This window comes from Chenopodium quinoa, unplaced genomic scaffold (assembly GCF_001683475.1).
Source record: "Chenopodium quinoa cultivar QQ74 unplaced genomic scaffold, ASM168347v1, whole genome shotgun sequence".
NCBI lineage: Eukaryota > Viridiplantae > Streptophyta > Magnoliopsida > Caryophyllales > Amaranthaceae > Chenopodium > Chenopodium quinoa.
In genome coordinates, this window is record NW_018742204.1 from 9,736,164 (window position 1) to 9,763,051 (window position 26,888).

Below are 26,888 nucleotides of genomic sequence, written 5' to 3' on the forward strand. Positions count from 1 at the left end.
TCTTCTCTCTGTTTTTGAAAACTTATTTTAAGAAAACAGCCAATCCAGTTTGGTTGGTCCATGATATGAGTCCAATAGTGGTGTAGTTGGATGGGGCTTTCAAAGACCTTTCCAACGATATATTATAAGCCTAATTCCGATCAATATTGAGGAAATTATGGCCAATTTACTAAACTGGGCCCGGTTTGAGATTTATGTACGGACCAATGGTCTTGGGGAGGGCCTAATATGATTTATCATTCCTAATGCAATTAGGAATGGTTTTAGTCTTCTAGATTCTTCTAGAAGATTCTTTTCATTCCTAATTCAATTAGCATTGATAAATTGACTTTTGTTGACTTTTCAGAGTTTTAATCAAAACCAAATAGCATTTTCAAGGAAATTATATTATTTTATCCTCCAGTACGGTAAACTTATCGGATTTTCGAAAACGCGTTGGAATCAGGCTTGGCGCCTAACCCTAGGCCTTGGCTTCTGGAACCAGGCCTGGCGCCTGGCACTAGCCACTGGTGCCTGGCGCTAGCCACTGGCGCCTGGCGCTAGTGTTGGTGCCTGGCGCCAGGTAGCCAGGGTTGGCGCCAGCTCTGTTTCCTGAGCGTCGGATCTGTTTTTTAAATAATTTATCCTTTTTGGCTGATTTTCTCTATAAATATCGTATTAAAACTCCGTTTTCGATCACCAATTAAAATCATCTACATCCATCATTCATCAACAATCATTAATTCTTTAGCATTCTCTAAATCATTCATCTTTCTTAAATTCAATTCTTTCTTTTCTTCCTTTGCTTTTTCATACAAAATTCCGCATTCACAAGATCTAGAAACACCTAGCCATATTCGAAGTTGCCTTCGCCCTAGACGTGAAAGGTTTTAATTTCTGAGGGTTTGGTCCCAAATCTCTCTTTCAATTATTTAATTTAATTGTTGATTATTATTTTCCTTGAAGTTACTAACGTGTGTATTTTGTTATTAGAAAGAGGTACGATGCATCAAAGTAAGTACTTTAATTGGTTTTAATTGATATTATGATGTAGAGATCATGTTTTATATTGTTATTATGATATTCCTAGTATCATGTCTAGGGTAATTTTTAATATTAAATATGATTTCTATGATGCTTTTTATTTTCTTCCTAATACTTATGATTGTTATTAGTATCATGTTAGGATTAAAGATTTGATTTTTATTGCTTAGTGACATGCTAGGGTTTGTTATTAATCTTGTTAGTATCATGCCTAGGATCTTGCTATTATTATGCTTTAATATTAACATGAACATGATTATGATTATAATTGTTATAATTTATGATGATTATGATTATTGATTATTTATTATGTTGCTTGATATTTTTTGTTATTGCTTGATCACACCTTTTATTGCATGTTTAAAAGGAATTGGTACTTGTAATCACGCTTAATAAGATAATTAATAATCTTGTTAGGGTTAATTTGATTATAATTTCAAGTGATCGCCAATAATAGATTTATTTGTGCATAATATTCAACCAACATAGATTAAACAGGTTTAGGGTTAATCCTATTGATTGCATGTTAGTCAAAAAACGCACATGAATACGATCAGAATAAAGTATAGGCCTATTATTAGGGCAGATTCAATCTCTTTTAGGTTGGATTTGTACCTTCATCCCCGAACCCTTATTTGGTTCATGACCTTATGGAGTTGACGATCTTTTGGATCGTTAAGGGGTGTAACCTTCACCTCGTGAACGGTTTACAAGTTCCTAAAAAACTTGTTGGCGACTCTTTTGCTCTATCTTCTTCCCTTTTAGACGCCACCGTACTTTAGTGTATGATCACAGTGGGGATCGAGCTAGTGGGATTTTAAAGGCTTGAAATTATTCCCTACACCTACAAAAACCAAAAAAAAAAAAACAATAAATTATTTCATCAATGAACAGAAATTTCAAATTTACATTTTTATTTTGTAGGTACCTTGACTGGAGTTCCTGATGCAGTGGAAGCAATTTATTGAGAAGCCATATTTTTTTGAAGATGAACATCAATTTTTTGGAGATATTCTGTAATTTATAAAGTTGTTTTGAATTGTTAACAGCTAGTTTTTTAAAACATTCGTGCACATTTGCTGTGTAATTGTTGTTGCAGTAATGGTGGCAGTCCCTAAACTTTTTGCTTAGTCATCGTCCCTGAAGTTTTTGGCTGCTAATTGCTTACTTTTGCTGACTCATGGTCCCTAAACTTTTGCCGACTAAGCAAGGTCCCTAAACTTTTGCCGACTAAGCAAGGTCCCTAAACTTTTGGTCAGAATCACCAAATATGGTGGTTGAGGGACCAAAAATGCACATACAAAAGTTGAGGGACCAAAAGTGCACAAATACAAAAGTTTAGGAACTGTATTTGTGCTTTACTCTATATGTTCATTAGAATATAATACAATGTACATTATAATACAGTAAAATGTACATTTTCATATACGTACATGATCATTTATACCAAATGTACATTTACTATATGAATAATGTTCTTTAATATTATCATGTTCTTTACTAATATTACAAATGTTCTTCAGATTTACAAAAAAAATATAAAACTAGATGTTCTTTATAAAATAGCTATATGTTCTTTACAAAATAACTATATGTTTTTTACAGAATAGCTAAATGTTCATTCCGCCTTTTTTTAAAGAACACTGGATGCACCAAGCATGGTGCATCCGCCTCCACGGAAAAAATTTCCAACCTCTTAAATCATAAGCCGTTAAAGATAATAATTAATCAAAGTGAGAATTTGTTTTATTTTCTTGTGCAATCTAATTGGATATTTACTAGATCTAAACTTTCCAATTATGTTAGTGTTATCAGACGACGACCCAGAATCCCAAGTCAAACAACAATAACTTATTTTAAGTATACATAAAACATGGGTTAGTTCAAGTTGGTAAATACAAACAAACTTCAGCATTTCACCACAACAAAGAGTGAATTGAGAGAATGGAAGAGGAATTGCTATTTAACGAGATTGAAAAAGAAAGAGATGAAACAAAAATAAAAATACGATGGAAAGATATATTAGAGGAAATGAAAAGAGTGAGTTGGGTGGCAGGTCCAATGGTGGCTGTTGTGATGTCACAGTAGATGATTCAAATTTTGATGATGGTGGGTCATCTCGGCCCTCTTTACCTCTCTAGTACTGCCCTTGCTGTTTCTCTTGCTGCTGTTACCGGCTTTAGCCTCTTGGTATGCTTCTCCCTCCACTCTTTACTTTTTGAAATTTATAAATCTGAGGTGTCGATTCGGGTTATCAGTTGGGGTGGATTATTTCGGGTTTGAGTCATGCTAAATTATTATACTCTTGTTTATCAAATTCTGTTATTTCGGATTAGGTTGGGTCAATTTTTGACACCTCTAATTTCATAAAAGCCGAAAAGGACAATTATGAGGATGAAGGGAGTATCAAATTGCATATAAAAGATCATATAGTATAATTTTATAGTTTCTTATGTACTAATAATGAAGTGTATATGTAAAAGTCCAAAATGAGTGTATGTGATTGTAATAGTCTAGACCATATTCATCATAGTAGTTTATGTTTAAGAGTAGTCAATTGTAAAATTCTCCGGGAAATTAGTATATGGAGGAAAAAAATTTCTTTCGTTACTGGAAATGATGAGATTGCATTGCAATTAATCTTAATCTTTCCTTATGGCAGGCCATTCCTTCCAACTCCGTGTTAAATTACTCATACTGAATCATATATATTCTGTCTTTGTAATCAATTTTTACAGCCATAACCAGTTTTAGTACAAATTAGCATGTTAGAGCAAGTCGAGTCTTAAGACTTATGTTTAAGACTTCCCCCATTTTTCTTCTTAAATCTAAAGCAAGTCTCAAGTTGAGTCTTGAAATTCCAAGACTAAACTTAAGACTTGAGATTGGTCCCACCTCAATTTTATTTTTATTATCCTTTTTGCTTTTTACACTTTTCTACATATCAAGAGATTAAAAAAAAAAAAAAAAAAAAGTCATATATTTGAGTCTTAGGGCTAAAGTAATAAATTTGGACAAGTCTTAGTGAGTCTTAACAAGAATTTGATGACATGGCTAAACTTGCTCTTATACTTATTAAAATGTATTGCTTGATCATTTTTTAAGGCTTTAGGAAAAAATTTGTTTGATTACATTTCTGTATGGAACCATGATAAAGATACTCATGTTAATTAATCTGCTAATGTATCTAAGATGTTGAGGTAGAATTTCAAATTATGTATTTGTTTTCAGTACTTCAGTGGGCGCGATTCACAATTTTGGTCAGAAAAACAAAACATTTGTAAGCAATTAAACACTATAATGTAGATGTTAGCTCTCTAAACAACGTAGTGTAGTAGTAAGCATGGGAAACTTTTACCGTCTATAATTTATACAGTGGCACCGTCTAATTTGTTAGTATCTCAAATATTTGAGCTTGTTTGATCATAGTTAGGGATGGCGGGTGCATTAGAGACTATAAGCGGGCAATCTTATGGAGCGCAGCAGTACAAGAAACTAGGAACTCAAACATACACTGCCATATTCTCTCTCACTTTATTCAGCATCCCACTTTCTGTCATATGGATTTACATTGGGGATATTCTCGTTTTCTTAGGCCAAGATCCTGCCATTTCACATGAAGCAGGCAAATTTATGACATATCTTGTGCCCACCCTCGTTTGTTATGCTGTTTATGAGCCCTTGGTTCGATACTTCCAATCCCAAAGTTTGGTCATGCCTATGTTTGTAAGTTCCTGTGGTACCCTACTCCTGCATGTACCCCTTTGCTGGGCTTTGGTATACAAGTCCGGGCTTAATAATCTCGGAGGTGCTATTGCAATGGGTATATCAAATTGGTTGAATGCAATTTTTTTGGCATTGTACATGATGTTCTCTTCCACGTGTGCAGCTACTCGCTCTCCAATCTCTCTGGAAATGTTCCATGGAATTGGAGTTTTTCCGATATGCTATTCCTTCTGCTGCAATGGTTTGGTAACCTCCCTTAGATCTCTTACTATCTATTGTACTCCAATGAATTTTTTGACTAGCCTTTAAATTATGATTTAATCTCTATTCAGCTTAGAGTGGTGGTCATTCGAGCTGCTAATTTTAATATCAGGATTCCTACCAAATCCAGAATTTGAAACTTCTGTTCTCTCTGTGTGGTATTGTTCTGTATTCTCTGTATATTAAATCGGTACACTTTCAATTTTTCCTAGTAAATATAACTCGCCGTTTTGTTGTGCTCTTTGATACTAGCTTGACAACCATTTCAACATTGTTTGCTATACCTTACGGAATTTCAGCAGCTGCAAGGTGTGTTCTAGACAAAAAAATTTCTTGTTCATATTCTGTAGTGTGTAATGATAGAAAAAATACCTAGAATATTCTCTTTCAGGTTTTGGTTATGTTTTGCATTACCAATAACTTTTGAGCAATATTTTTTCTGTTTGTGGTCTGAATGTCTAAATTACAGCACGAGAATTTCCAATGAGCTTGGGGCAGGAAACCCACAGGCAGCTCGCATAGCAGCCTATGGATCTGTTGTAATGGGGGTTGCAAATGGTTTGACTTGTAGCTCTGTTCTTTTTGCTACTCGAAGAGTTTTCGGATATTGTTTCAGCAATGAGAAGCAAGTTATAGATTATGTCACCACTATGGCACCTTTGGTTTGTGTTAATGTTATATCTGACAGCATGCAGGTAGTTCTTTCAGGTATCTATTTTCAAATTTCAGCTGTTACAAACTGTTGTTAAGGAAAAACAAGATTGGCATAAAAATTTGTTTATTTGTTCTTTATTTTACCGAGGTTGGCCACATTCTCATTTGTGTAATGATATTATCTTTAGTGCAAAACACGACTGACTAAATGCTGTTTGTATGATGTTGCAACATTCAGGTGTAGCAAGAGGGTGTGGCTGGCAACGTATATGTTCTTACGTGAATCTTGCTGCATACTACCTTGTTGGAATTCCAGTTGCAGCTGCATTAGGATTTTGGAATCAAATGAGAGGTAGAGGCCTTTGGATGGGAATTATGGTTGGTGCTTTGACACAGTCGGTTCTTATGTCTATTATTACTAGTCGTGCCAATTGGGAAGAGGAGGTTGGTCTTGCTAATACATGTTTCTCAATAGCAATATCTGACTTGAAAATATTATCATGCTTACATGTGCTGATAGTTTTGTTGTACCATAGTTTGACGTTAATTGTTGAAAATTCATACTTTGAAGTTGCCATAGTGGTGATAATCACCATTTAAATTTGTTCTGATAAAGTTTGTGGTTGTTTTATAGGCAAAGAAAGCTAGAAAGAGAGTTGGGGAAGAAACATCAGGCGTAAGCAATTGAGTATAACTCAATGAGTAGAGGCTATTGATAAACCAATTTAGAGTAACTCTTAGTGATTGTTTAGTAGATGTAAGAAACTATAAAAAAAAGTTCAGTAATCAGAAAGTAGGTAGTTATTGAATAATTAGTCAGCAGCTAGCCAACTATGTTACTCGGACTCTTTAATTTACCTCAAGTACCCTTGTTGGATCCTCAATACTCGGACACTTTGTTTTAGTTGAAAATCATTGAATTCTTTCACAAAATAGCCGAGTCAGACACTTGGACACGAACCCGTGTTAAACATGGGTACTCGAATCCATGTAACACAAGTAAGCAAAACTTGAAAAAGTGCAACTTCAATGATTTTACTTCACTCGTCATAATGAATTTTTATTAATTGATCTCAGTTGACCTTTCGAGTTCTGGCAAATGATATACATACGAATGTATCGAAAAAAAATGTATGTAGTTTTAACATACACCACAATTTGTAGCCTTATATTCATTGGTTGTTGGTGTAGGGGTGATTGGGACTATACTTGGTAGGGAGGACTTGTGTTCGGTTTCCTGCAACAATAATTGGGAGGGGAGTGGAACCTAACCACCTAGAATTGATTCCCGAATCCGGATTAGCCCAAAGAGGGAATCGGGTGAAACACCAAAAAAAAATGATTTGTAGTCTTGTAAGCCTTTGATTGAAAAAGCAAGCTCTTATTTCCACGTAAAATTAAAGCTTTATTTGAAACTAGCCAACTAGGTAATTCTCAAGCCATGCTCGGATTTTTTTTAATCGATACATACATAAATAAATCAAAATCATCATAAATTGATCATCAATTACTAGTTTTTTATTTTAAAGCTTGGTAAAGACTCTATACTTCATATATATATATATATATATATATATAGGGGAGGGATCCGGTGAGAATAGGTCCATATGTGAGAATTCATACTTATATGAGAACTGATTTAAAATTTAGAACATGTGAATAAAAATTTAGAACATGCGAGTTAAAACTTAGAACATGTGACTCAAATTAAAATTCTAAACATATGAGTAATAAATTAGAACATTTGTGTGAGTAATATGTTTAGAACATCTAACTTAAGATTATGAACATGTGAATAAAAATTTAGAACAAACTGATATAGAATATAGAAAGTGTGAGTAAAGAATTTAGAACATACGTGTAAAAAAAAAATAGAACATACGTTTTAAAATCTGGAACATATAATTAAAAATCTTAGAACACACGTTTTAAAATTTAGAAAATATAAGTTAAAATTTTGGAACAAGTTATTTAAAATTTATGACATCAAACTTAACTAATTTATGGTTTAGAACATGTGAGTACTAAATTAGAACATTTGATTTAATTTAGAACACCTAAGGAAAAGTTTAGAACATCAGATTTAAAATTTAGAACATACGAGTAAAAATTTAGAACATAAAAAGTGTTCTCACATATGTAAAATTCTCACATAAGAAAAATTCTCACAAGAGCCTTCCCCTATATATATATATATATATATATGGTTGAGATCCCAATGAGAAGGACCTTAAAACCTTAAAATGAGAAGGATGAGAAGAAACAAATGTGCATATATTTTAATATTTTATTCTAAATGTGCATTTTTTTTTTTGTATTGAATTTGCATAATTGTGTTTCAAATTGATAAAAATATTTAATTTTCTGGAAAAACGAAAATTATGCACATTTGTTCAAAAAATATGCACATCAAATTTGAGTAATTTTTTTTTTTTTTTTTTTTTTGCACATTTACATAAAAAAAATTGCACATTTAGTACAAAATTATGCACAAAAAATCCTTCTCATTTTAAGGAACTTTTCATTTGACCCTATATATATAAGAAAAACTAAAGTTTCATTTGATTGAAACTTTTGAAGTTTGAACAACCCTTGTAATAATTCAAAAGTCAAGATAATGTCAACTAGATTAACTAGCTAAATTCTTAGAGGTATTATTCAAGACTTGTGATCAATCTCGTCTACATCAATGCCCTTTTGTGGCTCTATTTACAACATCAACAACAAATTTAAGAAAAAAAAAAAGTTTTACATAAAAAATATTTGAAAAAATTGGTAAAAATATAATCACTTGTTCTAATCGGTTACCAACTTGTTATAACAGGTTACTTGGACACACGTGTCAGTATCTGATTGATAAAAAAGATAATAATAAAAAAAACCTTCTTTACTCAGCTCCCCACTCCTCCCTTGCCACCATTTGCCGATTCCCTTCCCAAACCACCGTCACCACCGCCCCACTACCAAAATGCACTATGCTTGCCCACTCCCGGAAACCCCCCAACAACTCCTTCTCCACCATCGAAAACCCTAGCCACAAGGGTTTTGGGATAAGAGAGTGGCGGTTGGAGGTTTTTGAAGTAGGGGACGGGTTTTATTGGTGGTTTAGAAGGAAGCGACCAGAGGGGAGACGCCAAGGGGGGGGGGGGGCGACGGTTTAGCGAGGGATGGGGTTGGGCTTAGCGGGTGGCCGGATCTTTTAAGGTGGTTGGGGTTTGGTTGGTGGGTTATTTGTTTTTAATTGTTTTTAACCAATTAACTTGTGACACGTATCATTTAAAAAAATAAAAAAAAAAATTAAAACTTATTTGGACAGTAATTAGGATTGAAGAAATTAATTAGCCTTTAAAATTGAAATTATTTCAAAATTATTTAAAGTTGGGATTATTAAAATAAAATGCATCAAAGTTGGAATTATTACCATCATTTTTTCATTAAAAAAAATTACAAAGGCAGTATTGTGCAATGGAGTACATTGTTAGGTTTAAAATTCCTTTTTTTTTTTTTTGGTGAAACAGTTATTTATTTATTTTTATTTTTTGGTGAAACAGTTAAATTTAAAATTCCTAACATCATCTATTAACTATTACTAAAACAAAACATGCTGACATCATTAGATGACACTTGTCAATTTCTTATGAAAATTTTGGCTACCAAAGCTATATTTGACATCATCATTTTTTTCTCTATTTTTCTTTTCTCCTAAGTTCTAAAACTAAACAATTATATTACAATATGTCTTTCAAAATTAATAAATAAGATTATGATTACACTGTTTTGAATAAAGAATATTGACAATTATTTTAAACAAATAAAAACTATTTATTTGTATGGAATAAGATTATGATTACACTGTTTTGAATAAAGAATATTGACAATTATTTTAAACAAATAAAGAATAAAAATAAAAACGCATGGGATTAATATAGTATATACTAAAAGACACACCAGCAATGATACGTATCATCTTCTGGTGTGTTCTTAGTATATTTTTACAAATAAAAAATAAAAAATTGATAAAAAATATACGCAAAATATTTTATTTCAAAAACTAGGAAAAAAATAATCCTAAAATAATATGTTTAACAACTTAAATATCTAACCATATCTTTATATATAAGTTATTATATAAGTAATTACTTTTTAATGTATAAAGATTATTATAGTAAAAAAAATCATGAATATAGCAACCAATGTTCAAAATAGAAGAAAGTTTGAATAAAAAAATATACAAAGCTTTTTTGGTGCAGCAGGCCACACTGTGGTCAGTAAAAATAACGGATTCAAACGCGCACATAACGGGGTTACTGGTGTTGTCAGGGTTACCTGTATTTTTCAGGGGTTGCTTGTATATTTTTTTTTTCAGGAGTTACTTGTAATTTTTTTTTCAGGGGTTATTTGTATGGACTACTTATTCAGGGGTTACTTGTATTTTCTTTTTTTCAGGAGTTACTTGTATTTTTTTTCAGGGGTTACTTGTATGGGTTAATTCAAGGGTTATTTCAAGGGTTACTAGTACGAGTTACTTATTCAAGGGTTATTTGTATGATTTACCTATTCATAGGGTAATTCCAAGTTTCTCTTCTTGAGAAACAAAGAGCGTTTCTCAAGGGGGCAAAGTCGTACTTTCGTGTAGGTATATAAGGGTAAATGGGACTTTTTCGTTTGACTCGTTATTTTGAATTGAACTGTCGTTAAGGCTTATAGTTGACGGAACGTTAAAGACATTTAACTGCTGAATTTTTACCCCGTTAGAGTTACCTACTGAATTTAATTACCCCCTTCAGAGTTCCTGTCTTTAGTTGTTGAGGAATATCGTGGAAATCTAAGACGTTGAACCCAATGTGGTGCTGTTTGCGGCGGTTGTGTTTGGTTGCGTTGATTGCTTAAGAGGAAAAGCTGATTGCGGCGGTGGTGAATTGGACGAAATTCCATCCGTTCTGGAGTTAAGAGGAAAAGTTGTTGTTGAAGCCGGTCGATATTGAAGCTTGGGAAATAGTTTCAATGGAGGATGACAATAACCTTTTTCGTTTAGGGTTAACCATGCCCTAATTTCTCTATGTTTTACTTAGGGTTTTTGTTTAATTTGGCGGCGAAGCCGCCGGAAATTTAGTGGTGGAGATGGTGGTTTATGTGCAGCTCCAATGGAGGAGGAAGCTAGTTTCAATGGTGAATTGGTTATTGGTGATTCGCAAAGTTCGATGACTGACTAGATCCTCCGATCAGATCTGGAGATTAGCTTTTCTACTGTAGACGTGAAGATGGAGTCACTTTGGTTTTAACGAAAACTTGGAGGTAGGTAGAACAACGACGTTAATTTAATCTTTTCACACCGTCAACATTGGTCCACATCAGCGGTTTGAGTGGATGTTACAATCAGCAGTTCTTTTGATTATAATACCATTACTTTACGATTCCCAAAGCATTATAATTTCACAAATGCCATTAGAGAAACATTCTTTGTTTCTCAATAAGAGGAACTGGGGCACGCCCCTATTCATAGGTTACTTATATGAGTTACTTAGCTTCAAAGGTTACTTATATAAATTACTTATTTAATGGTTACTTGTTACTTATTCAAGGGTTGTTTGTAGGCATCATTCCAAACCAGTAACACCCTCCAAATAACCCTTGACCAAAACCTGTAACACCCTACAAGTAACCCTTGACCAAAATCAGTAACACCCTACAAATAACCCTTGACCAAATCAGTAACACCCTATAAGTAACCCTTAACCAAAACCAGTAACACCCTATAAGTAACCCTTAACCAAACCAATAACACCCTACAAGTAACCTTTGACCAAAACCAATAACACCCTACAAGTAACCCTTTATCAAAATCAGTATTACCCTACAAGTAACCCCTGACCAAACTAGTAACACCCTACATGTAACCCCTGACCAAACCAATAATACCCTACGCAAGTAACCCTGACCAAATCAGTAACACCCTACAATTTTTGACGTATAATGTTTGATCTAAGACTCCACGATGAAAACGAGCTCAAATTTCTTTGGTTCTCATCGATTCACTACTTCAAACGTTGTTGATGATCTTAAGGATAATTAATCATAATTTTTCACAGTAATTTGACACCCAATTTCTACAATTTCGGGCTTTAATTGCAGCAAATTTGCAAAGAGGAGAGAGAAAATGAGTGTAGTAGAGATATGGTTGTTGGTGATGTGTAGTTTGGCTTGAAGAAGCTAAGAAAAGAGGAGAGAGAAAATGGGTGGACTAGAGATATGGTACGGTTATTGGTGATGTGTGGTTTGGCTTGGAGAAGCTAAGAAAAGAGGAGAGAGAAAATGGGTGGACTAGAGATATGGTACGGTTATTGGTGATGTGTGGTTTGGCTTGGAGAAGAAGCTAAAAAAAGAGGAAAGAGAAGAGTTGTGGTATTTTTTTCAAAAAAAAAATAATTAAAATTGTGGCTGGCCACACCGTGTAGCCAGTCACATACAAAAATTTGTGAAAAATATAATATGCAGTCATAAAAGATTAAAATATATATATATATATATATATATATATATATATATATATATATATATATTAGGTTGTTTGAATTAAGATGATATAAGAAATTGATTTTGGACCAAATTATTTTTTATATTTAAATATATTCATAAATTAATACTTCCTAACAAAAATTGAGAAACCGATCATGGCATGGGATCTAACCTAGTATAACTAATATATAAAGCTAAACTTTTAGTCAGGTCACGAGACATCGACACTTGACATTCCAAATTTTTGCCAAGTGTCGCGCCACGTTGGATGTATTTAAATAGATTTCATAAGATAGAAAGGTTAGTTTAGATTTCTATTTGGATAAAATTTTAGGATAAAATTGTTAGTTTAGAGTTTTATTTTCGAAAATACCAATATTTTAGATGTACAAATTGAATTATAATTTTATTCAAAAAAAAATAATCAGATTATAATTCACAAAAATTATCATATGAACTTATTTTTTATATCATAATTTTTTTTTTTTTGCAGCAAAAGAAGTAGTTCAAACTTCAAAGCGTAAAACATCCATTTATAATATATACCGGTTAAAATAATATACTTCACAATCTAATATAATTTTATTACTATGTAGTTCTATCAATTAGGGTCGGGTCATGAATCATCTCAAATTGAATTATTTCAGGTTAAAAGTCACGAAATATTTAACCCTTCCCAAAGTTTTGGGTTTGGGCCGGGTCAACCCAACGGGCTTTGAACATTTACTTTATTTTATTTATTTTTTGCTAATTTTTTTTTAATTTTTGTTAATGTATTAAATCGAACATTTCCACCAATTTTTACTAGATAGCTAATTGTCACAACAACACTTCAATTCTTAACTAATTTTGTATCAATAATATATTTTAAAATTTGACATATAAATAAAAAATTTATCTTAAAATTCAATAAACAACCCGGACAAATAAAACAAATAAAAAATTTGCAAATTGCAGCCATTTAAAAAAAATTGCAAATTGCAGCCCAAAAATTCGTATAAATTGTAAATTGCAGCCCGATTCAACATTTTCATCAATTTACATATCAAAAAAAATTTCAGTGAAGGTTTTAGGGGCCATTTTAGCTCTTAAGGGTCCGAATTGAGCTCAGAATCAGCAAAAAAATAACCTAAGTGTCTCATTTTTTACAGTTTTCCATTAAATGATACAATTTTTGTTACGCAAAATGAGGCACTAACGTTATTTTATTACTAATTCCGAGCTCAATTTGGGTCCTTAAAGACTTAAATGACCCCTAAAACTTTAACCGAAAATTTTGTCGACATGTAAACCGATGAAAAAACTAAATCGAGCTGCAATTTACAATTTATACGAACTTTTGGACTACAATTTGCATTTTTTTTAAAATGGCTACAATTTGCAAAATACGAATTTTAAATTGTTGCAATTTACAAATTTCTCTAAAACAAAACATAGAAAGTATGAGAAGATTTTTCTTTAAAAAAAAAAAAACAAAAAAAAAAAAAGTATGAGACGACATTTATAATATACTCCGTAATAACAATATGTCCTCAAAAAAAAAAAAAAATAACAATAACTCGAACTAAAAAATAATATAATAATCATAGTCCTATATAAATGAATCTGAGTGAAGAAAGGGGGCGGCACACAACTGAAAAAATTGTGCACCAAATTTGAAGAGAGAAAAGAAATGGAAGAGGGGTTATTATCAAAGGAGGAAAAAAGCCAGGAAAAAATCATAATACTCCTAAGATGGAAAGATATTGGAGAAGAAATCAAGAGAGTGAGTTGGTTAGCAGGTCCAATGGTTGCGGTTGTTCTATCTCAATATTTTTTACAAGTTATTTCTATGATGATGGTTGGTCATCTTGGCGAGCTTTCTCTCGCTAGTACCGCCATCGCCGTCTCGCTTTGCGGTGTCACCGGCTTTAGCCTTCTGGTATTATCTCCTCCCTTTCTATTTTTAGTAATATATCAATACAAATCATGTTGAATGGTTTATCTCGTTTTGAGGCGGTTCGTTGTATCTATCCTTTTGTTTTGGTATCATTTGTTTTGTTGTCGATGAAATGTAGCTTTAAGTGTCATGGAAATGAAACTAAAACTTTAAATAACCTTTGTACATAGTCCTTAGCGCTACAATAATTTACAGTATGTTTTACATTATTGGTAAATACAGAGTTTTTTAAGGAATGATATCATGATGTATGAACTGGAGTGTGAACGGGGTGATTTCATTGTATAGGCTAGTGTATTGCTGTATTGTATAACCAACCAACACTATTTGTGTTCATTATTGCTCAAATTCTCAAAATGAACAAACAAATCAAGAAAATTGTGTGCACTAGCCGTCCTTACTAAACTAAAATTTTTTGTGAAGAAAATCTACAGTTAATTTATTTTAACGATGTCACATACAAAATAACATGAATTACCCTAAAATACAATTAAATAACAATCAAACATTAATGAATGTATGAAAAAGTTTATTTATTAAAATTAAAAATAATCTTAGACTAATAAGTAATTTTGTAGTCTAGCAATTGTTGCCCACCTATCAATAATATCTTCTAAGCTTCAAATTATAAAAGTGTCCATTGGATGAACATGTGCCTTGAGAAACCAACTTGTGACAGCAACCACCGTTTTCTATTGGCCGCATATTTAAAATAACAGCCTTTTCTAGATAATTATTTACATATTTGGTAAATAATATCTCATTGTTAATGGTTTTGATTAGAGCTGTCAATTTGGATAAACGAGTCGTGTTTGGGTTAGTTAAGTGTACGTCAGGTTAACTCGAGTCGGGTAATTTCGGGTTAATTTCGTAACTTATGCGGGTCGAGTTTTGGTTGGGTCATGCTTGAGATGGGTCACGTCAAGCCATACATCTTATCAGGTTTAGATCGGGTTACATTCGGGTCAAGTGAATAATAGGTCAGGTTTAATTCGGGTTTTCACGGGTTAGGGTCATTATCAGGTTTGAGTCGGGTTCGGTTCAAGTCAATAATTTACGAGTTATAATTAGGTCGGGTCATTCTCAGATTTAAGTCGGGTTCGGTTCAAGTCAATAATTTGCATGTTATATTCATGTCGGGTAATTTTCAAGTCGAGACATTCTTGGGTTTAAGTCGGGTTCGGTTCAAGTCAATAATTTGCGGGGTCGGTTCAAGTAAAGACAAAATACTTTCAATATTATCATAGAGTAGTTTTAGCCTAACGAAGTTATGACTTTACAAGTAGATTACAATATAAATAGCATATATCTTTATTTAGGTAGTCAATACCTACAATAATAAAGATGTATAAATTAATAAGTCGAGTTGATTTCAGGTCCGGTCAATAACAAGTCGTATTGAATTCGGGTCGGGTTTGTAACAGATCGGGTTGATCAATTTCGAGTCGGGTCAGTAACATTTTGGGGTTAAATTCGAGTCGGGTTAGTAATAATTCGGGTTAAATTCGGGTTTTAACAGGTTAAAACGAGTTTGGGTCAATTTTAGTTCAGGTCGGGTTCGATTCAGGTCAATAACTTACGGGTTATATTGGCTCGGGTCATCTCCTAGTCGATTCATGTTCGGGTCTCAAATACTCGGGTTAACTCGGGCCTAGAGTTGGTTTCAGGTCGGGTTATATTGAGCACCACAGTTTGGGATTTTTTAAAAGTAAAGAAAATAATCATCAGCCTCAATTCTTGGATCTTAGGCTAAGATAATACCAAATGATCCACGCGTTGCATGGTATACAACTTGTTAGGATTAAGTTATTTTTGGAACTAACTAACATCACTACTTATGTCATAAAATGCAATTGGTATATTCTTGGGGACCAAGTACATACATTAAGTTTAAATCTGTTGATTTGATTTAGTAAATAATTTCGACTTGATTGACTTTGGACTGGTATGTGAAGACAAAAGATATATTATAAGAGAATTCGATGTAGAGCATTTTGACAAATTCTCATCCATATATATTAGTAACCTATAAAAAGACGGTATACAATTTGAATCTCTCTTTTGAGAAGTATTTTAAAAAAGGTTAATGAGGTAGTGGTACTTGGTAGTATAGCAACTAGCAAGTGTAGCAATAACTTGGTCTTCTGTCAAGTCATACTTCTATTTGTAGTTACCTGACTTGCTTCTCCTAACCTTGCAAAGCCACATCTGTCACTGTCTTTGGACTTACTAGGCTGCATAGTTACAACTTACAAACAAAACTGATGAATGATTGGCTAACTACTCCGATCTACTTTCTCTTTGGGTTGTCTCGTTGCATTTGCTTCTTATCATAAATGACCATAGATAATCATTGCTTACTCACAAACTATATTTGGCCAACCAATATTCAGTGTCATCACCTTTACAATGTAAAACTTCTTAAATTAATTGTACTCCTATGGAACAAATAAAAGGAACAAAGGGATTACTAAACTCACTTTAGGCTTGGTTGTAACATATCTTATTAGTGCACTATGCTGTTTTTAGCCTTTTTTTTTAATGGATAATGATCATGACCCCAACATTGGAAGAAAGAATGGGAAAACAACTTCCCACCTCATATTTATGAAAGGCACTATCAAATTATCAATTACTTTACGTTTCTTGAATTTATAGTCATTTTGTACTTGCCAATTACAGTAGTATACAAGGTTATTGATATTGGATAATAGAATTTATAACTATATTCTAGTGGTCAATAGATGTGATTTGGAACTGTTACAACCAATTCCATTTTATGGCTCTCTAATGGTCCCTATAACCCCACACATCTAGAAGTACAATTGTAAAAGATGTACCACTTGCAGATATTAGAGGGCATAATTATAATATGCAGAACAGATTTGCTAATAGTCTGATACTATAATAGGGTTTGATTAGAAGGAAGATATATATGTGATATTGACAAGTTTAGGGTAAGAAGCTGACATGTTTATTTATAATTTAATGCTCATGAGCACTTGTTAAGCAAAATCACAACTAAAATAACAAAAACTGTAATGATCAAGTAAAGAATTACTATTCTTAAACATTTTTAAAGTCGAGAATATTTTAAATAATTTTCCATTTGGGTTCACTATGACCCGATTTTAACTCTTTGTTAAAAAGTTTTCTTTAATTTTGATGGTGTAACCGCCAAAGATAGAATAAAGTTGAAGTATTTGGATAATCTTATGAGTGCCTCTCTGAAGTTTTTAAGCTAACTCATTTTATTTTCAAGGATTTAGTGTAAACAGCTAAGATGGACTCTAGAAAAGTAACTGCAATTCTTGGAATATCAGTTTTATGAATCTTCATCTAGTTATGCTAGTCAATAATCAATAGACATGCTACAAAATGAGAAAAAAAAAAGAATCAACTGCATTTTGAATCTTATTTCTTTCACTGAATATAAAATATTTTAATGTTATAAACTTTTGAGGTTTAGTTGTTAAACATTTGCACTTGTAAACAGTTAGGGATGGCAAGCGCGTTAGAGACCATTAGTGGGCAAGCTTATGGAGCACAACAGTACAAAAAACTGGGAACGCAAACATACACCGCCATTTTTTCTCTTACGTTAGTGTGCATCCCCCTCTCTGTCCTATGGATTTACATGGGAGAAGTTCTCATCTTTGTTGGCCAAGACCCTTCAATATCACATGAAGCTGGTAAATTCTCAACATACCTTTTGCCCGCCCTCTTTGCTTATGCAGTTCTTCAACCTCTTGTCCGGTTTTTCCAATCCCAAAGTTTGATCATGCCAATGGTTGCGAGCTCCTGTGCCACTTCGTGCCTCCACATACCCCTTTGTTGGGCTTTTGTATTTAAGTCTGGACTTGGAAACCTTGGTGGTGCTATTGCTATGGGTATATCAAATTGGTTGAATGTAATTTTTCTGGTGTTGTACATGAAGTTCTCTTCCTCGTGTGCTGCTACTCGTTCTCCACTCTCTATGGAAATATTCCATGGGATTGGGGAGTTCTTCCGCTTAGCTATTCCTTCTGCTATAATGATTTGGTAAGTCCTTTTGCTCTTATAATGTTATGGTGTATATAGGAGTTCAATAGATTATGTTATTTACATTACTTTTTTTATGCCTGCAGTTTAGAATGGTGGTCATTTGAGTTGCTGATTTTACTATCAGGCCTTCTACCAAAGCCAGAACTCGAGACTTCTGTTCTTTCCGTGTGGTAGTTCTTTAAGTTTCATAAGTGGATTTCATTTACGAACAATAGGAATCTTTTCATCTTTAAAATAAGGCAAACTTGCTTAAAAATCAACCGACACTAATTTCATTTTTGTACCTTATCATTAGCTTGACAACTATTTCAACACTTTATGCAATACCTTATGGAGTAGGAGCTGCTGCAAGGTATGCTTTCGGAAACATAACATTTCTTGTGTGGTCTAGTACTTTTTACTAGATTTAAACTTGATGATTGATTTTCTTTTTGTATATTTTCCTTTCGACCCATGTACAGCACCAGAGTCTCGAATGAACTTGGGGCTGGAAACCCACAGAGGGCTCGAATAGCAGCCTGTGGAGTGTTGGTGATTGCTGTAGCAAATGGTATTTTTGTTAGCTCAGTCCTTTTTGCTACACGGAAAGTATTTGGCTACACTTTCAGCAATGAGAAGGAAGTTGTAGATTATGTCACCACAATGGCACCTTGGATCTGTATTAGTGTTATAATTGACAGCCTGCAAGGTGTTCTTTCAGGTACGTATTGAGAACTTTACTGAATAGTCAGTATGCCTGGTGAAAATCGTCACAATTTCTAAAATAATATTGGATCTCATATATGCTACTACATGGTACAAGTAATCAATGGGTAGAGGATATGAATTACACAATTTTTCACAGGATTTTTGTATAGAATCTTGTTATTCTTAAATCTTAATTATGAAAGGTTGGGAACATGTGACAACCCTTTGTGAACGAAGGGAGGGAATGTTGTTACTTCCTACTGCTGTTGTTAAAACTCTGCTTGTTGCAATATCAGGTGTTGCTCGGGGATGTGGCTGGCAACATATAGGTGCTTTTGTGAATCTTGCTGCTTTCTATCTTTTCGGAATTCCAATCGCTGCAATGTTAGGCTTCTGGTTTCACATGAGAGGAAGAGGCCTCTGGATTGGGATTCTCTGTGGTGCTACTGCTCAAACAATTCTTTTAACTATCATAACATGCTGTACAAACTGGGAAAAAGCGGTATGTACTGTCTCATCATTTTCGACAGCTGCTGCCAATTGCATTTGTTTACTATAAAGCGTTAAGCGTGAAACTGATGAAATATAACTTATATTCATGACTAATTTTCATAATAATGTACTAATCATATCTGGTAGGATAAGTTGGGCCAAATTATAATGGTTCACTATTTTCCTTCAATTTTCATATCTACTGGTTATATTTCTTCTGTTACAGGCAAATAAAGCATGGCAAAGAATTTCCAAATCAGGTTATGGATCAGAGTCAAGTATAGATGAGCAACGACTACTGATTAACTAGTTTTCATATGAGCAGATTCCGTCTCTTAATAGCAAAAGTTCCAGAGAAGTGGTGCAATCGATGGAGTTTGTCACATACGCGTACATTACAAACAGCAATTCAATATTTGACTGTGAGTAGTGGCACTTTACGCCACAATTTTTGGGCTATCATGAAGAGTAGAAAGGAATGATTATACGAGTATGTGCTAAAGTAGTGTATTAGGAAGGATCAGTTTTGGTGCTCATATCAGTAGATTAATGAAAAATATCATTTAGCTTCTATATTGCTGGCTGTAACTTTCAAGTATCTCTATTTTCAATAACCACTAGAGGTGTGGACAATCCAGTCTAGACCTAAAATAACACACCGATTGATTTAAGTCCGAATTCCGGTCTATGATATCCGAGTTAAACTTTGAAATTGCCTGTCCAAATAGTGAAGTAGATTTTTTTTTTATTTTTTTTTTATTTTTTTGGTAACAAATGTATTATATTAGACCTAGCCCAAAGGGGTGTGCTAAACACAACCTAGGTTTACTTAACGCAACCCTTTTTCCCTTATTTTTACAACCCTAATAGAAATTTAAAGTACATTTTTTCTCCTCCTCTTTCAACTTGGTAAATTATATTAATAAATTTAAAAAATTTGTCACAAGAGTACCAAATTCGATTTAAAATACTAATTGGGATTGTAGTGGATGACAATTTGACCTAGAAGATCTCGAAATTGATGCAAGTTTTTCGGTTTTTTCGTTATTATTTTCGAGTATTATTTTTGCTAAACTAGTGAAATTGGCGGCCAAATTGAACAAAATCGATGTCTCTATCAGTATACTCTATTTTGTACACATTGAATATAATAGTATACTCTATTTCGTCCACATTAACAACATAGTATACTATATTTCATATATATTGAACAACATAGGACACTAAAATTCGTACATATTGAACAAAACAATAAGCAATATTTCATACAAACTTAAAAGGGTGATTACTATTTCACACGGGTTGCATGAAATTACTAAAATTGGTTGTTTTAATTAAAAAATCTACTGTAATTTTGTATTTTTTTTTCTAGGAAAAATTGCCCGAAATAATTCCACCTTTGAGCCGTCCGCTGAAAATAATCCCACCTTTGGATTATTTTTAAATAATCTCACCTTTACCCCCCGATCTTTTTTAATAGTCCCAACCGGTCACTTAACTTGCTGCAGCAAGTTACTTGACACGTGTCAGCTCCCATTAGTCTAAATAATAAATTAAAAAAAGTTAAAAAAAAAACAATTAATTAATATTAAAGCCACCCACAGCCAAACCACCTCCCAGCCACCGATCCCGGAGCGCCGACCTCCCCAGCCACCAATCCCGACACGCTAACCTACCTAGCCACCAACCCCGACGCGCCGAACTCCCTTATCCCAGTCGTCCCACGAATCCGACCACCCCTATCGGCTATTCTGGCCTCGCAACCACCCCTATCCCCAATCACGCAACCACCTTCACCAAGCCACCCTAAACGCCTTTTCCGTCTCGATCCCGACCCCCTCCCCTTCCCCAGTTCCGATTCCGGCAACGCTCTCCTTCCCCCGACCCTATTCCGGCTTCCCTCCATTTTCCCGGCTCGAGTTCTCCCTCCCACACAGTTCACCGCCATGATTTCAACCTCCCTCACTTTCCCCTGCCTCAATTTAGGCCGGCCAAACCACCAATAATAGCGACGGCGACGACGTGAGCTTCAATCTAATGGTCGGGGATGATGGAGGAGGTGGCTGGAGCCGGTGGACGGCTACAACGTGGTGGCTGGCTGGTTGCCTTTTTTTTTGTTTTTTTTTTTTTAATTTTTTTTAATTTAAAATTTTAGACAAATTGTATGGTGACACGTGTCCTTTAAACCAAAAAAAAAAACTTTTTGATAGGTAACCGGTCACTTGGGACCATTAAGAGCGGATTGAGTATAAATGTGAGATTATTTAAAAATAATCCAAAGGTGGGATTATTTTCAGCGGACGGCCCAAAGGTGGGATTATTCTGGGCAATTTTTCCTTTTTTTATAAAATGGTATTCTTTTATTTTAATGTATTACACTATTTTTATTTATATTTCATATTTTTATTTTGACTTGATGGTGCATACATTGAAAAAGTATGTGAGAACGCAGTTGACTGTAGTGAAATTTTTTACAACCACAACTATATTTCCTACTACAAAAACCATGCTTGATTTGATCATAGAAGTTGGTAAAATTCACAATATGGTCATTATCATTGCTCGTTCACAACATGGAGAAGGTCATGGATTAGGTGCAACAAAAGCTACCTTAACTTGTGAGAGAGCCGGAAAATATAGGCTTAGCAAGTCCGGAGTTCCTGTGGATGTGGAAAAATTTAACGGAACGAAAAAAAAAGATGTGTCCTTTCAGACTTCAAGCAAAAGAGCCTGTTGGTGGTGGGTGGAGTGTGTTTCTCCGCCATGGTATACAAAATCATAAACTTCCTGAATATAGGTGTTGTGCAATTATCGGCAAGTTGAATAAAGATGAGCTATCATTAGTCCAGGTTCTTTCAAAGTCTCATGTGCAACCACATCAAATAATGACTATTTTGAAAACCGTGAATAAAAATACTCTAGTTACATTGAAGCACCACATATACAAAACCCGTCAAAAGTTTAAAACAAAGTCATTGGGAGGTCGATCTGTGATGCAACAACTTATGAAATAATTGTCAATAATATGTCTACATTCAGTGGCATCAAGAATTGAAGAAGTTGGCATAGATTTGGTAAGGGATATATTTTTTTCACATCCTAATGTAATTGGTATGTTGCGTTTATTTCATTACGTTTTGATAGTTGATTGCACCAACAAGAAAAACAAATATAAATGCCATTTAGGGTTTATGATGTTTGTATTAATTGATTTTCGTAGGAATCTGATTTTTGTATAAATTGAATTTGTATTAATTTGATTTTTGTATGAATCTGATTTGGGTATGAGCTTAATTATTGTCAAATTGAATTTTATATACTAGGATTGCTTCATGTACTATATGGAAATAGCAAAAGATTTATGAATTTGTATATATTAGGATTGTTTCATGCACTTTACAGCCTTCAGTGTGATATTGCTGCTGCTAGAATATTGCTATTGATTCTATAAAGTCCACTTGTCCTAAGAGATTTGTAATTCATGTAAAGACTAAACTTGCTATCACTGCTAGAATATTGGCCAAAATTACAGTGTGTATATTTATTCTCCATCGTCATTGCAGATCGCAAATTAATTGCAATTAAACTTTTAAAAAAAATTCTAATTATTGAATTTCATTTACATCTGGCCTTATTGATAATCATGATCATGGTCATGTGATGATTGAGATATAAACTTTGGTTTTTGTTCATTTAAATAAATATCAGGCCTTATTCTAGTAGTATTATCTTGTTCTTTTAGGCTCCTAATTAGCTTTATTTTAATGTCTTGATGATTGTCATATATATTTGGCCTTTTTTGCATGGTAATGTAACTTGTTAATTGGACAATTAACAAGATGGGAAAAATGCAGTGGGATAACCATACCTCCACAAAGTACATAGAAATTTTAATCTAAGATAGAGGTACATGTGGTAATTATAAGTGGAATTGGGAACGTGTCGCTAAACAGTTAAGTGCATGCATTAATAAGCAAGTTGAATCAAGACAAGTTGAAAAATCAGTACGATGTTCTGCGGACGCATTACAAATAGAGATGTCAGTGGCCTTGACCCGCCCCATCCCTGCCTCACTATCAGTGGGGGTGATGAGGATGGGTCTCGGTTTGGCGAGTGGTGAGGCGGGGATGGGGATAAAAATTATACCCGCCATGGGTAATGGGGTAGGGGCCGGGTGGATTTTAGGTTGTACTTGCCCCCTCCCCACTTCGTACCCACCCCGCCCAACTTTATACCCGTCCCATACCCATATCCATGTATATTATTACATATAACTATATACTTTTTTTGTACTATTTTAAATATAAATTAAGTAAAATAGTATAGTAAAAGTATAATACTTTGTAATAGACTTAAATTATATAAAAAAATGTTTATTAATTTAATAATGATTTTTTTAATCATTATGATGTTATATAGTGGTATTTGGAAGGTGGTGATTAAGTGGGTCTTAGGTGGATGTGGATATACAAGTGGGGGGTGGGGCGGGGATGGTTTGGGATTGTACCTGCCGGGGCGGGGATGGGGATGAATATTGGACCCGTTGCAGGGATGGGGGTGGCCTGGGGATGGGGATGAAAATGTTAGGCGGGGATGGGGATGGGAAAGCCAACATCCGCCCCACCCCGCCCCATTGACATCCTAATTACAATGCTCATGTTAGATTATCTAACATGACTGGTTTAGCATGACACCCCATAACAAATAAAGTAGATATCGAAAAGGAGAACCAAATTAAAAGATGGCACAAGTTCTTAGATTGGCGGTAAGTACCTTACCCTTTTTTTTCACTACTTTGGTGCTATGGATGAACTATAATGTCTTGTAACTTTACTTTTGCAGGACTTTCCAAAATGTTGTTACGTACTTGAAGGAGCAATAGTTGTAGGTGTCGGTGGATGCTTTTCACCAGCAATAGCAAAGGGTACTTTGTACTTGTCAAAGAATGTAGCTAGTCTTTCTATAATGGTGTGTTGGAGATGATGCTTGTAGGAAATATTTCAAACATCCCACACTTGAGCTCCACTGTGATCATACACTTAAGCATGGTGGCGTCCAAAGGGAAGGAAACAAGAGCAAAAGAGTCGCTAACAAGTTTTAGGAACTTGTAAACCGTTCACAAGGTGAAGGTTACACCCCTTCACGATCCATGAGATCGCTAACTCCATAGTGGTCTGGAACCATGACTGGATATTCAGGGATGAAGGTACAAATTCAACCTATAAAGAGATTGAACCTGCCCTAAAATAGACCTCTACTTTATTCTTCTCATATTCATGTGCACTTTCTGACTAACATACGATCATTAGGTTAATCTTTAACCTGTTTAATCTATGTTGGTTGAATATTAATGCACAAACAAATTTATTATTGACGATCACTTGAATTAAAATCACATTAGCCTAAACAAGATTATTAATTATCTTATTAAGCATGATTACAAGTACAAATTCCCTTTAAAACTGCAAGAGATGACGCAATCAAGCAATAACAATAATATATAATCAAGAAACATGATATTAATTACACAACAATCATCACCATCATCATAATAATATTTCATCAAAGCATAATAACATTAATAGCAAGATCCTACGCATGATACTAACAAGATTAATAACAAATCCTACCATGTCGCTGAACATTAAAGATCAAATCTTTATCCCTAATATGATACTAACATAATATTAAAAATAGAAGGCACCCTAAACATGATACTAGGAACATAAATGATATTAGAAATATTAGTTAATACCCTAAACATGATTCTAGGAATTAATATAAAATTATAAACATGATTTATAAAGTAAATAAATCGAATTACTTACTTTGATGTCTCGTGTCTCTTTCTATCAAAACAATACACACGTTAGTAACTTCAAGGAAAATATTAAACAGTAAATCTAATATATGAATTGAAATAAGATTTGGGACCAAACCCTCATAAATTATCAACCTTTTACGTCTAGGGAGAAGACAACTTTGAACTTGGCTAGGTGTGTCTAGAACTTGTGAATTAGGTATAATGTATTTTGAAAAGGGCTAGGCTTAGAAAAAGAATAGAGAGAGAAGAGAGATGATTGGTTATGATCAAGCTTGTTAATGATTTTGAAAACAAGGTACACCGACCCTATTTATAGAGAAAATAGTCCGGAAACAATAGAAAAGAGTTAGAATTCAAATTAGAATAAAAAAAATTCTGTCACAGAGCTATCGCGTGCGACAGGGTCTGTCGCAAAACGACAAGAATCCCACGGCGCGACATAGCTGTCGTGGTGCGCTGAGACAGTTTTTTTGCGAATTTTGTTTTTATCATATCTTTTGACCCAGAATTTCAAATAAGTCATATAATATGTCGTTGGAAATCTCTTGAAGTTTAATTTCTAACCCTATTAGAATCAGATTAAAATATTTTGTAGATAAAAATTTATGGCCGAAATAGTGGGACAGTGTCAGTTTTGGATAGAGTTTTGTATTTCTTTCATTTTTTCGTTATAGCTCAGAATTAATACTATAATATATCATTGGAAAGATATTTTCAAGATCTATCCAACCATATAAGATTTGGATAAAGATTATGAGGCACAAAAATAATATCTAAACATATTCCATTTTGCACAGAACAAGGACTCTCAAACAGAGAAGTTTTATTCAATTTCGAATTCTTTGATCTTATCTTTTCAAAAAAGGATAATTAAGATCTTTTAGAAACTTATATAAGTTTCTAATAAATCCTAATTAGTTTAGGAATGAGATTAAACCTTTGGACCCTCCACATGATCATTGGGTCGTAGGTAAAATCCAGTTTGGGCCAAGTTTAGTATTTTGGCCATAACTTCCTCATTATTCATCGGAATTGGGCTTATAATATATCTTTAGAAAGGTATGTTAAAGCCTCATCCAATTACGCTATTATTGGATCCATATCATGTACCAAACTAAATTTGACTGGCTATTTTTATAAATTGAGTACATTTTCGAAAACAAAAAGAAAGTATTTTATCAATAATGACCGCATCACAAGACTTTTCATAATTTCACTTCGTTTGATAATTCATGACGTGAAAGGTATTCATCATGGGTTTGGTTTTTTGGGAAGACACAATTAGGTGTCTACAATGCTTAAGAGGGTGAAAAAGAAGGCGGAACAAGAGAAGGTTTTGGGGATAACGAGAACATTGATAGTGATTATGTTAGTATTGATGTCAATGTTTCAAGCACTACCCAAAGTGTATCCCCTCCAAAAACTGTGCGGAAACAAGTTTAAGGTGGTACTATTAGTAAACAAAAAAGTGAAGGTAGTATTGATGATTTTTAGGAAAAAAGACGAAAATCTAGCATTGATAATGTTATTGAATTGTTGAAGAAAAGTGTTTCTACTAAGCTTACGGAAAGGAATTCGAAGGTAGTTCAAACTCTAACTAAAATGAGAGTTGTTGTGGCACGAGGTCGAGACTACTACATTCGTGCAATAAAATACTTGGAAGATGAGGGGGTTGCCAATATGTTCTTGGCACTTGAGGATAACGAACACATGTGGTGGTAC

General features: G+C 33.8%; 2 protein-coding genes across 2 annotated transcripts; both read left to right on the plus strand.

Moving 5' to 3' along the window:
• Positions 1-2,852: 2,852 nt before the first annotated feature.
• On the plus strand, positions 2,853-6,292 carry LOC110713727 (protein DETOXIFICATION 12-like). The gene is made up of 7 exons (XM_021892193.1): positions 2,853-3,213; positions 4,453-4,749; positions 4,913-4,995; positions 5,082-5,168; positions 5,263-5,319; positions 5,480-5,718; positions 5,903-6,292. The coding sequence occupies exons 1-7, from the start codon at positions 3,112-3,114 to the stop codon at positions 6,262-6,264; spliced, it is 1,227 nt and encodes a 408-aa protein (XP_021747885.1). The 5' UTR covers positions 2,853-3,111; the 3' UTR covers positions 6,265-6,292.
• Positions 6,293-13,712: 7,420 nt separating this feature from the next.
• On the plus strand, positions 13,713-20,054 carry LOC110713794 (protein DETOXIFICATION 12-like). Its single transcript, XM_021892263.1, has 7 exons — positions 13,713-14,101; positions 17,616-18,160; positions 18,247-18,333; positions 18,459-18,515; positions 18,625-18,863; positions 19,147-19,352; positions 19,569-20,054. The coding sequence occupies exons 1-7, from the start codon at positions 13,853-13,855 to the stop codon at positions 19,650-19,652; spliced, it is 1,467 nt and encodes a 488-aa protein (XP_021747955.1). The 5' UTR covers positions 13,713-13,852; the 3' UTR covers positions 19,653-20,054.
• Positions 20,055-26,888: the final 6,834 nt, after the last annotated feature.